The sequence below is a fragment of the Rhinolophus hipposideros genome, assembly GCF_964194185.1.
Source record: "Rhinolophus hipposideros genome assembly, chromosome: 15".
Lineage (NCBI taxonomy): Eukaryota > Metazoa > Chordata > Mammalia > Chiroptera > Rhinolophidae > Rhinolophus > Rhinolophus hipposideros.
In genome coordinates, this window is record NC_138061.1 from 24,443,684 (window position 1) to 24,456,150 (window position 12,467).

Genomic DNA, 12,467 nt, shown 5'->3' on the forward strand with positions numbered 1-12,467 from the left:
GAATATAGGGAACAAACCGCATAGTATTAGCACCTGTGACTTTGTCACCAACTGAAATTACATGTTCGTGTCAAATTAAGTTATTGCAAATATCTTGAAATATCAGTTAACACTCAGTCAAAGGCAACTAAGATTACCAGTTTCTTATGTTACTCACCATACTTTGAAATAAATTATGGTGACTATTAGATTCACTGCTACATTTTGCTATTTAATGCTTTATAAAGAAGTACATATGTTATTATATCACAGATTTTTTTATTACAGATATTTTAATAAATTTCATTTGAAGTCCTGTATATTTAATGTACATACAGAGAAAAAGTTGGAAATTGCTGCTGTAGAAGAATCTCTTCATCCCTGTGGAGATTTTCCTGGGCTTAGAGAGTGGGGGGTCCGTCCTTACTGTTTCTGCTCACATACCTATATGGGGAGTACTTGCAAACACCTTACTCTACATGATTGGAAAGGGACTGGAGGCTGTTTCAGGGACCAGCTGTGTGTGTGTGTACTGAAAAATACATGGATGACATGGTTCTCTTAAATTTTGCTTTAAATAAGTATAAATTTAAGTCATTACGTGGAAATTTCTTATTTAAGGGATAGTCCTAGTGTTATTTCTTATGATAGGATTTAACTAATATAAAAGTTTGGTTATATACTTTTTATATACTTGGTTTATATACTTTTTGGTTATATACATATACTATATATATAACTATATATATATAACTATATATATATGTATATATAGTTATATACATTTAGGATACTGAGAAGAGAGTTACTATAAAACACTGTATGTCTGTGTATATTTCAAAGGACCTGTGTTTCTTGATCACCGGGATGAGCTTGAGGGAACGTACAGGGTTTACTGCCAGAATCATGATGAGGCCATCTCACTGCTGGAAATCTATGAGAAGGATGAGAAGATCCAGAAGCATCTTCAGGACTCCTTGGCAGATCTTAAGTAGGAGTTTTGACCATTTCACCTCCATCATAGCTCTAGGTCTGCCTTTTGGAAGTCAGTCCCATGTATATGTCTAGACTTCTTATGATATCTATCCATCTATCTTATTTTAAACATAAATGATATAAGTATTATATAGGGCCGGTTAGGTCACCTGCCCTTTTCCCATTATATACCATGGAAATCTTAATGGGCTTCCTGCTTGTACTTTTATCCATTTAAGTCACTTTTATCTAAACATACAAAGTATAATGTGAGCATTTTTGGGTAAGAAGCAGCCAGGAAGGTAATTGGATCCAAATAAACAAGAGTATAGGTAAGAAGAGCAAATTTAGTTATTCATGACCATCAGGTGAGAATCTCTTGGTCTTAAGGATGGTATACTATGTATTTGTCTAAGTAGATCAAAGTGAAGTTAGAGGCTTACTAACTTTTTTTTAATAGACTAGATTTGCCACCATAGACAATCATAATTTCCCTATTAACCCATGTGATTTTTGTCTGCCCAGCTAATAGGCATTAGTTGAACTAGTAGATATTCTGAGAATGTGAAAATCAGAATCAGCATTATCTCTAAATCACCTGTCTCTTCTTTTCATGCTCACTGCCCTATAGGAGCCTGTACAACGAATGGTAAGTTCCCTTGCCACTTAATACACAAGCTCATTTCTTTCATTTCTTCCTTTATAGACAGAAACCTAGAAATAGATTTATCTTGCTGTAGTTTTCTCCATACGACTTATCACCAAATGACAGTTAATAAGACATGTGTTTATTGCCAGTCTCCTCCCACCAGAGCAGGGACTTGTTAGTCACTGCTAAGTCCTGAGCACCTAAAACGGTACCTGGTATTTATTAGGTGCCTAGTAAATATGAATGAATGAAATTGGAGAGTAGGATGGACAAACAGAGCTATATTTAGGAATAACAATTACTATCTGTAGGCCCTGCACTATTGACAGTGAACGAAAGTCTCTGTTTTCCCTTCTCTTGTAGGGGATGCACAAACTATATTAACCTGGGCTCCTTCCTCATCAAACCAGTGCAGAGAGTAATGCGTTACCCACTGCTGCTAATGGAGTTGCTGAATTCCACCCCAGAATCCCACCCAGACAAAGTGCCTTTGACCAACGCAGTCCTGGCAGTCAAGGAAATCAACGTGAACATTAATGAATATAAACGTCGAAAGGACCTGGGTAAGAAAAGCATACTTGCTGCAAAGGAAGTGTGTACTTGGGAATGTTCTCCTTCTCAAAAGAATTATTTCACCAGAGATGGACAAGGCAGATGGTGGGTAAGAGGGCTGTAATGAAGAAATGGTAGTAGGATTTGGGAGAAACGTGATATGAAAAAAGAGAGCAATAATGATGAAAGCACGATCATGGAATATTAGAAACAGATATCTCTGAGAAAGCTTATTGCAGACAGAGTCTTTCTCAAGAGATGAAGACTGGTTAGATGATGAATGGGTGATTCAGAGTTCCTTCCCGCACGGGTGGTTGCCTTCTCAACTCATTGAAGGCAGTCCTTTCCAATCCGTGCCTACATTTCTTTGCACTGCACATCCAGTTGTATACTTTACTGCCTCTGCTTAAGTTAGCACTTTTGGTCTTCTTTCAGAAAACCCCAACGTGCCCACATCTCTGGGTCCCACCATCCCTGCCTACGCCCAGTTAGCTGCCTCTCTGGTCTGAGACCCTCCCATCCCCTCCCAACACTGGATAGTCAGTTACCAAACCACCCACTCTTTGTGATGCAGTACGAACTGAACCATTTCTTTTCTCTTTCATCAAATCTCTTGTCGAGACTCTAATTTGAACACTTGCTGAGTATATGGTGACCACGTCAAACTGATGCATTATTGATCTCCTCAAAGAATCTATAATATAGTAGAACCTCTTTGCCTGTCTCTCCACCTTTCTCCCCACTTTACCTAAAACCATTTGCTCTGCCTTCTACTTCACTCGTGCCATCCATGCCATCATGTGGACTGGCTGTGAAAGCCTTCTGGCCATCTCGCCCTTTGTCTTGGTTCATATCTCCTGATGTAATGCTATCTTTATCTTCCACAACAATAAAGTATGCCTTTCTGCTGCCACCTTCCCCTTGCTGTTAACGCCAGTCTTTTCTGCCGATTATGCCTAATATATGACACAGTGGTTAAATAACTCCTGGATAGCATTTTACTGTGTGAGACGATTAGATATAAATGTCTCATTTGTACATGAGACCAGTTAAGATAGTCTTCTAAGGCAAGTACTATCACTTTCTCCATTTTACTGGACAGGAAAATGAGGCTCAGAGAAGTTAAGTGACTTTTTTAAGGCCACACTTTGATGAAATGATAGACCCAGGTATTGAACTCAGAGGTTTCCTTGACTCCAAATCTTACGCCTCTGCTACCTTTCCTTGTCTCTAATCTTCTGCAGTCTACGCACAGTCTCTCTCTGCTGTTGAGTATTCTGTCTGTCCATAAATGGTGATTTGGATTAATCATTTGTCTCTACTCAGTTATAAGTTCATTGAAAACAAACAGTAGCTCTAGTTTGGGTTGTTAGTATCGCTTTACAGCTCGTTGTGTAGTCTATCTATACCCAGGAAAGTGCTTTCATAACTCACCGATTTGACGCACTCCCTAGTCCTCAAGTACCGGAAGGGCGATGAAGATAGTCTCATGGAGAAGATTTCCAAACTGAATATCCACTCCATCATCAAAAAGTCCAACCGCGTTAGCAGTCACCTGAAGCACCTCACTGGCTTTGCTCCACAGGTGAGCTTCCTGTAACTGAAGGTTCAGCACGTTGTTGGCAGCTTGTCAGGGCTCCATGGGTTAGCCTGCATGGTGCCAACTGGCACTGGCATGACTTCCTGTTAGTACCTCCCCTGGTGTTTGCTGGCTGGTGACAGGATCCTGCAACTATTTATGTGAATCCACCACCCAACCCTCCATCTGTGCCTTGGTGAGCTGCGTACAGTCTGTACACAGGCAAATCAGGAGGCCAGATCGGTCATCGTATAATAATTATTGTGGTTTTAGGCACCCATAATCTATTTAGGGAGACAAAGTTAAGATTATAGACCTATTAAGCTGGAGGGGATTTAAGAGATCACCTAAATTCAACACCGTATGTTACACACAAGGAACTATAAAGTCTGAGGGATTAAAAGATCTGAAAAACAGTTTATCGACAGTGCTGAGTAGATCTGAAGTCTTCAGACTTCTCACTACGCCACATATACGTGGTACCAGTAGTGGAAAAGGCAAGCTAGAAATAATCAGTTGCTAAGTTGCAGTTTGTTCTCTACATGCTGTAGTTCTTAAGAAAGCAGGAGCTCAGTGAGCCTGAGCCTATTGGCAAGAGATTTAATCTTAAAGGAAGGGGGCAGGTTTGGCATGGGGGAAAGAGAAGCAACAACATGGGCAAAAGCACTGGGTCAACAAACATGGCAGGTGCCAGAACAGTGAGAACAGCCTGGCTAGAGCAAAGGATTTCCATCAGGAGCCCGGAGGTGAGGTATGAAGTTAAGGGGGCCTTGTGTATTTGGGAAATCATTCAAAACCACGTAGAGGTGTTTAAATTCAATTCAGTATGATTCAGGGAAACGTCAAATGTTTAAAATGTAAATAAAAGATGTTTTTAAGAATGATACTTTGCCAGTAAGGTAGATTGAGGGAGAGTCCAAATCTGCTAACAGCACTTGTTTATTTTGAACAGATAAAAGATGAAGTATTTGAAGAAACAGAAAAAAACTTCCGTATGCAAGAAAGACTGATCAAATCTTTTATCCGAGACCTGTCTCTCTACCTCCAGCATATCCGGGTGAGTGAAGACATCGCTCTAGTTAGAATCACATACGGTGTAATTTGGTCCATTTCCTGTTCATCCAGCAGATTGTTGAATGAATGTTGAGTAATCTGGACTCAGATGGCCATTATGACATGACTTACTTTTTATTGGAATTCCCGTAGGTTATTTAAAAGTTAAATAACATTTAGAAGCTCAGCACTATTGTGTTAATTTTAAGGTGGTCTAGTTCTTTCCTCCTTCTCTTTCAATCTTCATCATCCTTTTCCTCCTACCACCTTCTTTACTGTCTCCTACCTCCAATTGTATAAGAAGCACTTGTCACAGTTTTTTTTGTCAAAATCATTTTGAAGACAGAATAGTAAGAGAATGGTTCCTGTGGAGGTGTGCTTTCTAATAATAAGGTTCATTTACAACTTAGTTGCTATACAGAAGGCCTCTCAAGTTAGAATCATGACGGGATCTGGGTCACTGGAGTTGATGAAATCAGGCCCAGGACATCCTTGCCTTGTCCCCAGGCTCTGTTTCCTCCACGAAGTCAGAACCAGGACTAGAATCCTTTCTATTCATATCCAATTTCTCTGTTGAGTTAATAGAATGGTGTTTATATGCATATACAATATACCCCTGTCCCTCACACATGAAAATCTCATCCTATGAAACAGATAATTTTCTTTATGAGAAATACTTTGCTTTCTTTAGAAAAAAAAGAAAAAATCATTTTGTTAACTAAAAAGGTACAAAATTCAAAAGATACCGAAGAGAGAAAGAAAAAGTGAAACTTATTATTCCTATTACCCCTGTCTCCTGGTCATCTTCTGTAGCAGCAGGACCATTTATCAGGTTCTTCTCTCCTATCACAGATGTGTGTGTGTGTGTGTGTGTGTGTGTGTGTGAGAGAGAGAGACACACTTTTGGACGTACCATAATATATTTAACTAGTCCCCTATTGATAATCATTTAAATTGTTTGTAGTTGCAAAAGATGAGAAACTTTGGCATTGGAATATCTTTGTAGATGCATAATTTGCTGATTTATAAGAGTATATCTAATAGCCAGAGTACAAGATTTTCTGAGCCAAATCACATATGACAGTGTAAATTTTGATAGGTATTGTTATTGTATGTGTGAAATATATATTAACATATGAAACGGTTTCCCCATCCCTTGCTAACACACAGTGTTATCAAAATCAAAATGTTTTATCTTTTTCTGCCAAGATAAGTGAAAGCATGCTATTTCAATATAGTTTAAATGTGCATTTATTTAAATTGAGGGTATTTTCATGTTTTAAGTTATTATATTTCTTTATCTGTGATTTGTTTATCTTTTGGGGCACTTATTTATTGATTTGTTAATCTTTTCATTATTGATTTGTAGAACCTCTATATATATTGGAGAAATTAGCCCTTTGAGATGATGGTTTACAAACATTTACCCCCAGTTTGTTGATTTTTTAGTTTTCTTAAAGTGCTTTCTCCATGTAGAAAAGTTTTATTTTTGTGTAGCCTAAGTAGACTTTTATGCCTTCTTAGTTCTGTGCCATTCTTAAAAAGGTCTTTCCTGTTCCTAAGTAATAAAAAAAATATATCTCCAATGTTTTAGAACTTTTGTCATTTAATTTTTAAAATGTTGAATTTGCTGATTTAGCTGGAATTTACTTTAGTGTATGAGAAGTTTGAGGTGGGGATCCAACTTTGGTTTGTTGTTGTTTTTAACTGGTTATTCAATCATCATTTATTGAGTAATCCCCACAGATTTGAAATGCCCCCAACATTTCCTTTAAATATCAAACTCTTTCCCTTCATATTTTAAAAATGTAATTAGGTAAAAATTAGGATTTATAAAACTAGGAGCCACATTGGTTTCAAGTGAGAGATTTGACAAAACAATATTGGGACAACTACCAAGTACATTCCCTTGTCTGAGGATTTTCCGCTACAATTCCTCTACTTGGTATCCCCCTTTTGGCTAGTCTCTTCCCATGTTTTTTAAATGCGTAGTAAATACACACCAGAGCCCCCAACTCTAAAAAGGCTCATCTCCAAAGCAATGGGCGATAACATGTTGAGGTGGGACATATGTTAACGTTGACAGCCATTTGATAGGCAAATCAATTTGGTTCTCACTGCTAACAGTGGAAATTAAGGGAGAAAATGTTGACGAGTTTTGTCACTGACAGAAAATGAAAAAGCCTTCACCAGTTCTTCCATAATTAAAAGTCTTAGGCTTTTCCCCGTGCCACATAAATCACAATTTATGAGCGTATGCGTGTTTCAAAGCTAAAATGCTACAATAGAGAGAAAATTTTTAATTGTGGGCCCCCTTTGTACCAGACTGCTATCTGGGATGAATGATGAAGGCTCGCAAGTTCTGTTTGACGTTATTTGTGTTTGTTTCTGACTGGCTCCAGGAATCGGCATGTGTGAAAGTGGTGGCTGCCGTGAGCATGTGGGACGTGTGCATGGAGAAGGGACACAAAGACTTGGAACAGTTTGAGAAGGTGCATCGCTACGTCAGTGATCAGCTCTTCACAAATTTCGTAAGTTTCTGTCGTCATCTGCTTTTCGTGGTTGGCCCTCTTCCGGGAGTTCTCTCTAACATCCAGCTCACAGAAAAGTTAATTCTACAAAGACAGACTCCAAGGACAGGTAGGACCTGCATGTATTCACACAGATATCATTTTTTTTTTTTTTAATTTTTAATTTTTTACTTTTCCCCCCCTTTTTCTGCCTCCCCCCACCCCCCACTCCAGTCCAAGCCATTGTTTCTCAGTCTAGTTGTGTAGGACACAGCTCCCTGGCCCATGCTGGCATTATGAGCCTTGCGCAACCCCCCCCCCGGCTAAGGCAGTCGGTCTCCAGTCGGCCACTCTCACCAGCTGCTGGCCGCTCACACTGGCTGCCGGCCAGTCATGGCAGCCCCTCACACCAACCTCTGGTTGCTCACAGCAGCCCAGCTCCAGGAGAGCCGTTGTTCACAGTCTTAGCTGTAGAGGGCGCAGCTCATTGGCCCATGTGGGAATCGAACTGACAACCTCAGTGTTAGGAGCATGATGCTCCAACTACCTGAGCCACCAGATTTCTGAGCCACCTGAGCCAGCTCCCAGATTTCTTATAGCTTGTGATCAGACTAACTTCAGGGACAAAGAAAAACTGGGAAATTTAATCTGTCATCACTACTGATAACTCTGATCAAAAGAACACAACCACAGGAAAATAATAACTTAAAAAGGAATATTTAGGAATAGTTAAGCAGTTAACAAATAGCTCTTTAAGATGGCACAAATTACAAAGAAAGTACTAAAGGTCAAATTGCTTAGGAAATTCTAAATAGATATACAGTTGACCCTTGAACAACACAGGTTTGAACTGCGTGGGTCCACTTATACATGGATTTTTTTTTTCTATAAATACTATAAATGTATTTCCCTTATGATTTTCTTAATAACACTTTCTTTTCTCTAGCTTACTTTGTTATAAGAATACAGATGATAATAATAATACACAAAACGTGTTAATATACTGTTTATGTTATTGGTAAGGCTTCTGGTCAACAGTAGGCTATTAATAATTAAGTTTTTGGGGAGTCATACGTTATACATGGATTTTCGAGTGTGCAGGGGTCGGTGCCCCGAACCCCTGCATTGTCCAAGGGTCAACTGTATATGGTATTTATTTGGTCCCAAGTAGAAAGAAATGGGTGGGGGTTAATAGTGTCTTGGAGATGTCTGGATGGCTTGAAGCTGAAGAATACGTACACACTCGGGGTACTTACAGGTGTTCTAACTAGTAGTATCTTATTAAAAATACTTAGTACCTATTAATTTTTCGTATGTGTCAAAACCCTGCCCTCAGTGTCTGTTCCACTAGAAGGAATTTAAAAAGTCCTTTGAAAAGTGAAAAGAGATATTATAGTAGTTCTGATCAGAAAAAGTATTATGGGTATATTAAAATTTCTCTATCCCAGATTTATGTAATAACTAAACCTTAAGTTAAATTCAAGCTATATGGACACGTACACATAATAAGCGATACCAGGCAGAGTGCCACATCTGGGTTGTAATGCAAAAATCACATTAATGTGTGCAGTTTAGCATTAGTTATCAACTACGGAGCTAAGGAGGGATTAAGCACATCTGCAGACTCTGGTGTGTGCAAATTATTGGGGGAGAGAGTTGTAAATTGAGAAGTTTTGTGGAGTATGTACACACATTTGGTGTTGGATAAGTAGGGCACTGCTGGATGTGCATGGGTGTAGCTCATGCGCCAGGAGCAAAGCAGGTGGTACAAGATACAACAAAACCAACCTGAAGAGTATTTTAGAGAATACCAACTGTGGGATGCTGACCAATTGAGCAATGTGCCTTTCTCGTCCCTGCAGAAGGAGAGGACGGAGCGGCTTGTCATCTCTCCCTTAAATCAGTTACTGAGCATGTTTACAGGGCCCCACAAGCTGGTACAGAAGCGCTTCGACAAGCTCCTGGACTTCTGTAACTGTACAGAACGGGCGGAGAAGCTAAAGGACAAGAAGACTCTGGAGGAGCTGCAGTCGGCCCGGAACAACTACGAGGCCCTGAACGCCCAGCTGCTGGACGAGCTGCCCAAGTTCCAGCAGCTCGCCCAGGGCCTCTTCACCAACTGCATCCACGGTTATGCCGAGGCCCACTGTGACTTCGTGCGCCAGGCCCTGGAGCAGCTGAAGCCGCTGCTCTCAGTGAGTCCCTTCCCCCCATGGAGAAGTCATCTCTGAAGTTCTCCTGGTGTTTTTCTGGAAATGCACAGTAGGCTTGTTTGAGACATTATTCAAACTAGGTAGATTTAACTATGTCATTAGGTCAGGCCGTCAGGATTGGAATTCTTGACGATGCCATGAAACCTGTGGCTTTTAAACAGCCCTCTTTCCACCCTGAGCAGCCCCCCGAAGAGCCAGCTTGGCCCGCTGGCAGTGCCACAGAGAGCGTTGTCCCTGCAGCAGGCTGCAGTGTTGGCAGCTTACACAGAGGGAACTGCAGCTGAACTTTAGCTTCCGGTTGGTTTGAACGAGACTTTGTCAGCCCTGGGATCTCTCATTCGTGTTCTCTCCTTTCCTCTGTCTCTGCTCTTCCCATGGACTCCAGTTACTGAAAGCTGCCGGCAGAGAGGGAAACCTTATCGCCATCTTCCATGAAGAGCACAGCAGAGTTCTGCAGCAACTCCAGGTTTTCACCTTCTTCCCAGAGACTCTGCCAGCTACCAAGAGGCCATTTGAGAGGAAAACCATGGACCACCAGTCTGCCCGAAAGCCCCTCCTGGGCCTGGTGAGTAGAGAACTAGAGAAAGGTCACATGGCCTCATGGTTAAGAGTGTGAACCCGGGGGCTAGACCGCCGGAGTTCAGATCCCAATACTCACTCCATGTCCTTGGGCAAGTACCTTTACCTCTGTGCCTACGTTTCCTCATCTCTAAAGCACAGATAATAATTATGCCTTCCTCTCAGAGTTATTATGAGGTTTAAAGGAGTTAGTATATGTAAAGCACTTAAAAATTGCCTGGCAGTTAGTAAGCACTGTACAAGTGAGCTATCATCGTTGTTATTATTTTTAATGTTGAGGGACCCAGCGCTGTCTCTACAGATTAGCAATTAGTAGGAGTGTAAGTATTTTATAATGAATGGAGAATAAAGGTTGTTGAGTTCTCATCTGTCGTGGACTCATTCATTCACTCATTATTACTGAGCATTACCAGTGTGACCACCCGTAGTTTTCTCACACTTGATTTGTACCTCCAAATGCCCTCTGAAAAGCATTCTTGGATCTAGTCTATCCAATGAAAGAAGTTAGTAAAGTTTCAGTATTAATATTTTAATCAGTTAATTAATGGAACTGACTTAAGGGTATGTTAATTCTGCCAGGTCTCCCTATTTTTTGATCATGTGTTAGAAAAGGTAATTATCCGATTTACTGTTCATGGCTGACTGTTTTTTTACCTAGAGTTACATTTATTTTTAAACTCAGTTCCTCCATAGTACCAGATTACATCGGGTCATAATCTAAAAGACTGCAGACTTTGCTTACAATATTTTTGCTTCATATAATCCCATAGACAGTAATTTATATTACCTTAAGTGGGGGAATCAAATTTATTATAAGAAGTCTCAGTTGTTTAGATTCCTAGAGCAAAATATAAGAAGACCTAGTAACTTTAGATATTTTGAGTCTCTGAGGTGGCACTTTAATCACATTTTTTTGTCACAAGAGAGGAAAACTAAATATGTGTTAAATTTTCTTAATAGCTACCAAGGCACCAAAACATGACCTAAGAGCTCATGATTTTTACCCAGCCACAGACTGACTCAGGCACAGAAACATCTGATGAGAGTAGGGAGTAGCTGGCTGGGATTAAATGCGGGATTAGACTGGCCAGGAAAGGTTTTTGTTGATGCTGTTTTTTGTGTTGCTTTTCAGCCAAGTTACATGCTGCAGTCAGAAGAACTCCGGGCCTCCCTTCTGGCAAGGTATCCCCCAGAAAAACTCTTCCAAGCAGAACGGAACTTCAATGCTGCCCAAGACCTGGATGTCTCACTTCTAGAAGGTGATCTGGTGGGGGTGATCAAAAAGAAGGATCCCATGGGCAGTCAGAACCGCTGGCTGATTGACAACGGAGGTAAGAATATTGGACATCTGATTACTGTAATTCTAAATGAGGAACAAGTGCTTTGGGGCGTACCTGAATCCTGTCTAGGCCAGGAAGAAATAGGAGCATCTTTGATTAAAGGGAAAAATAACTTTAAAAGTTTTGTCCATCTCTGGAGAGTATAATGCCCAAGTCATTACTGAAACAAAACCTGTCTTTGGTTTTGTTTTTGTTTTTTACAAATTCCAGAGGAGATTCCATTACTTACCTTGCAAGACTTGCCATGCTTTACGGCTCTTACAGGGAGTGAGTGCTGCCCGATGGGTCCTGTGCCCTCGCAGCCTATTCTGAGAAAACCACAAAATAAGCCGCCTTCTTCCAAGTTCTGCAAATGTGTTTTGTCAGTGTGTGAATTTAAAACCTGTGAGAAAGAGGGTTTTGTTTGCTTTTTGAGTTTTTTCCCCCCGTAACAAACAATTTTACCTCGTGACTGACTGTTTATGGAATGACTTTCAAAACAGCTTACAGCTTTTTTTCTGGTCGGGGGTGGGGCTGGGGAAGGAGTACAGAATTTAAAGAAAAGTACAAAGAATAATATTGATCCATAATCCTTTTCCATAATTCCAAAATCTGAAAAGCTTTGAAAAATCAAAATTATTTTGTTCCCCTGAGCTCATTTGCCAAAACCTGCCTGATTCTGAACTCATTCTGTAGCAAAACCCAGAGTTGTGAAGCTATTTGTAATCATTACTTACCCCTTTTAGTGTGAAGAGTTACATATTTTGCTACAGTAACATTAATGGATTTGAAAATGGGGTATTGAGCCAGGCCCTGCTGGGGATATTATGAAATATATAGTATATGTACTTGATTACCTTTCCCAAACCCAGAAATCGAAATTCCAAAACACATGTGGTCCTAAGCATTTTAGATGTGGCTTGTGGACCTATATAATAAGCCTCTGCGTTCACATTGCCCAGAACTGAAAATTTTAACATTTCTCAGTTTCTTTAAAAGTATTTGTGGATTTTTTTCCTCCCCCACGTCTGCTTCTCCAAAATAATAGAGATTGAGCTG

The 12,467-nt window shown here is 40.2% G+C and overlaps 1 protein-coding gene across 2 annotated transcripts in view; it reads left to right on the forward strand.

Annotated features, from left to right (window-relative positions):
* DNMBP (dynamin binding protein) overlaps positions 1–12,467 on the forward strand; it is a 92,789-nt gene that overhangs the window by 75,705 nt on the left and 4,617 nt on the right. For both annotated transcript variants that reach the window (XM_081075069.1, XM_081075070.1), the window contains 9 exons: positions 823–970; positions 1,586–1,603; positions 1,967–2,166; positions 3,610–3,740; positions 4,687–4,791; positions 7,190–7,318; positions 9,160–9,492; positions 9,896–10,075; positions 11,222–11,420. In XM_081075069.1, coding sequence (XP_080931195.1) covers positions 823–970; positions 1,586–1,603; positions 1,967–2,166; positions 3,610–3,740; positions 4,687–4,791; positions 7,190–7,318; positions 9,160–9,492; positions 9,896–10,075; positions 11,222–11,420 — 1,443 coding nt within the window. The remainder of the gene's footprint in view (positions 1–822; positions 971–1,585; positions 1,604–1,966; positions 2,167–3,609; positions 3,741–4,686; positions 4,792–7,189; positions 7,319–9,159; positions 9,493–9,895; positions 10,076–11,221; positions 11,421–12,467) is intronic.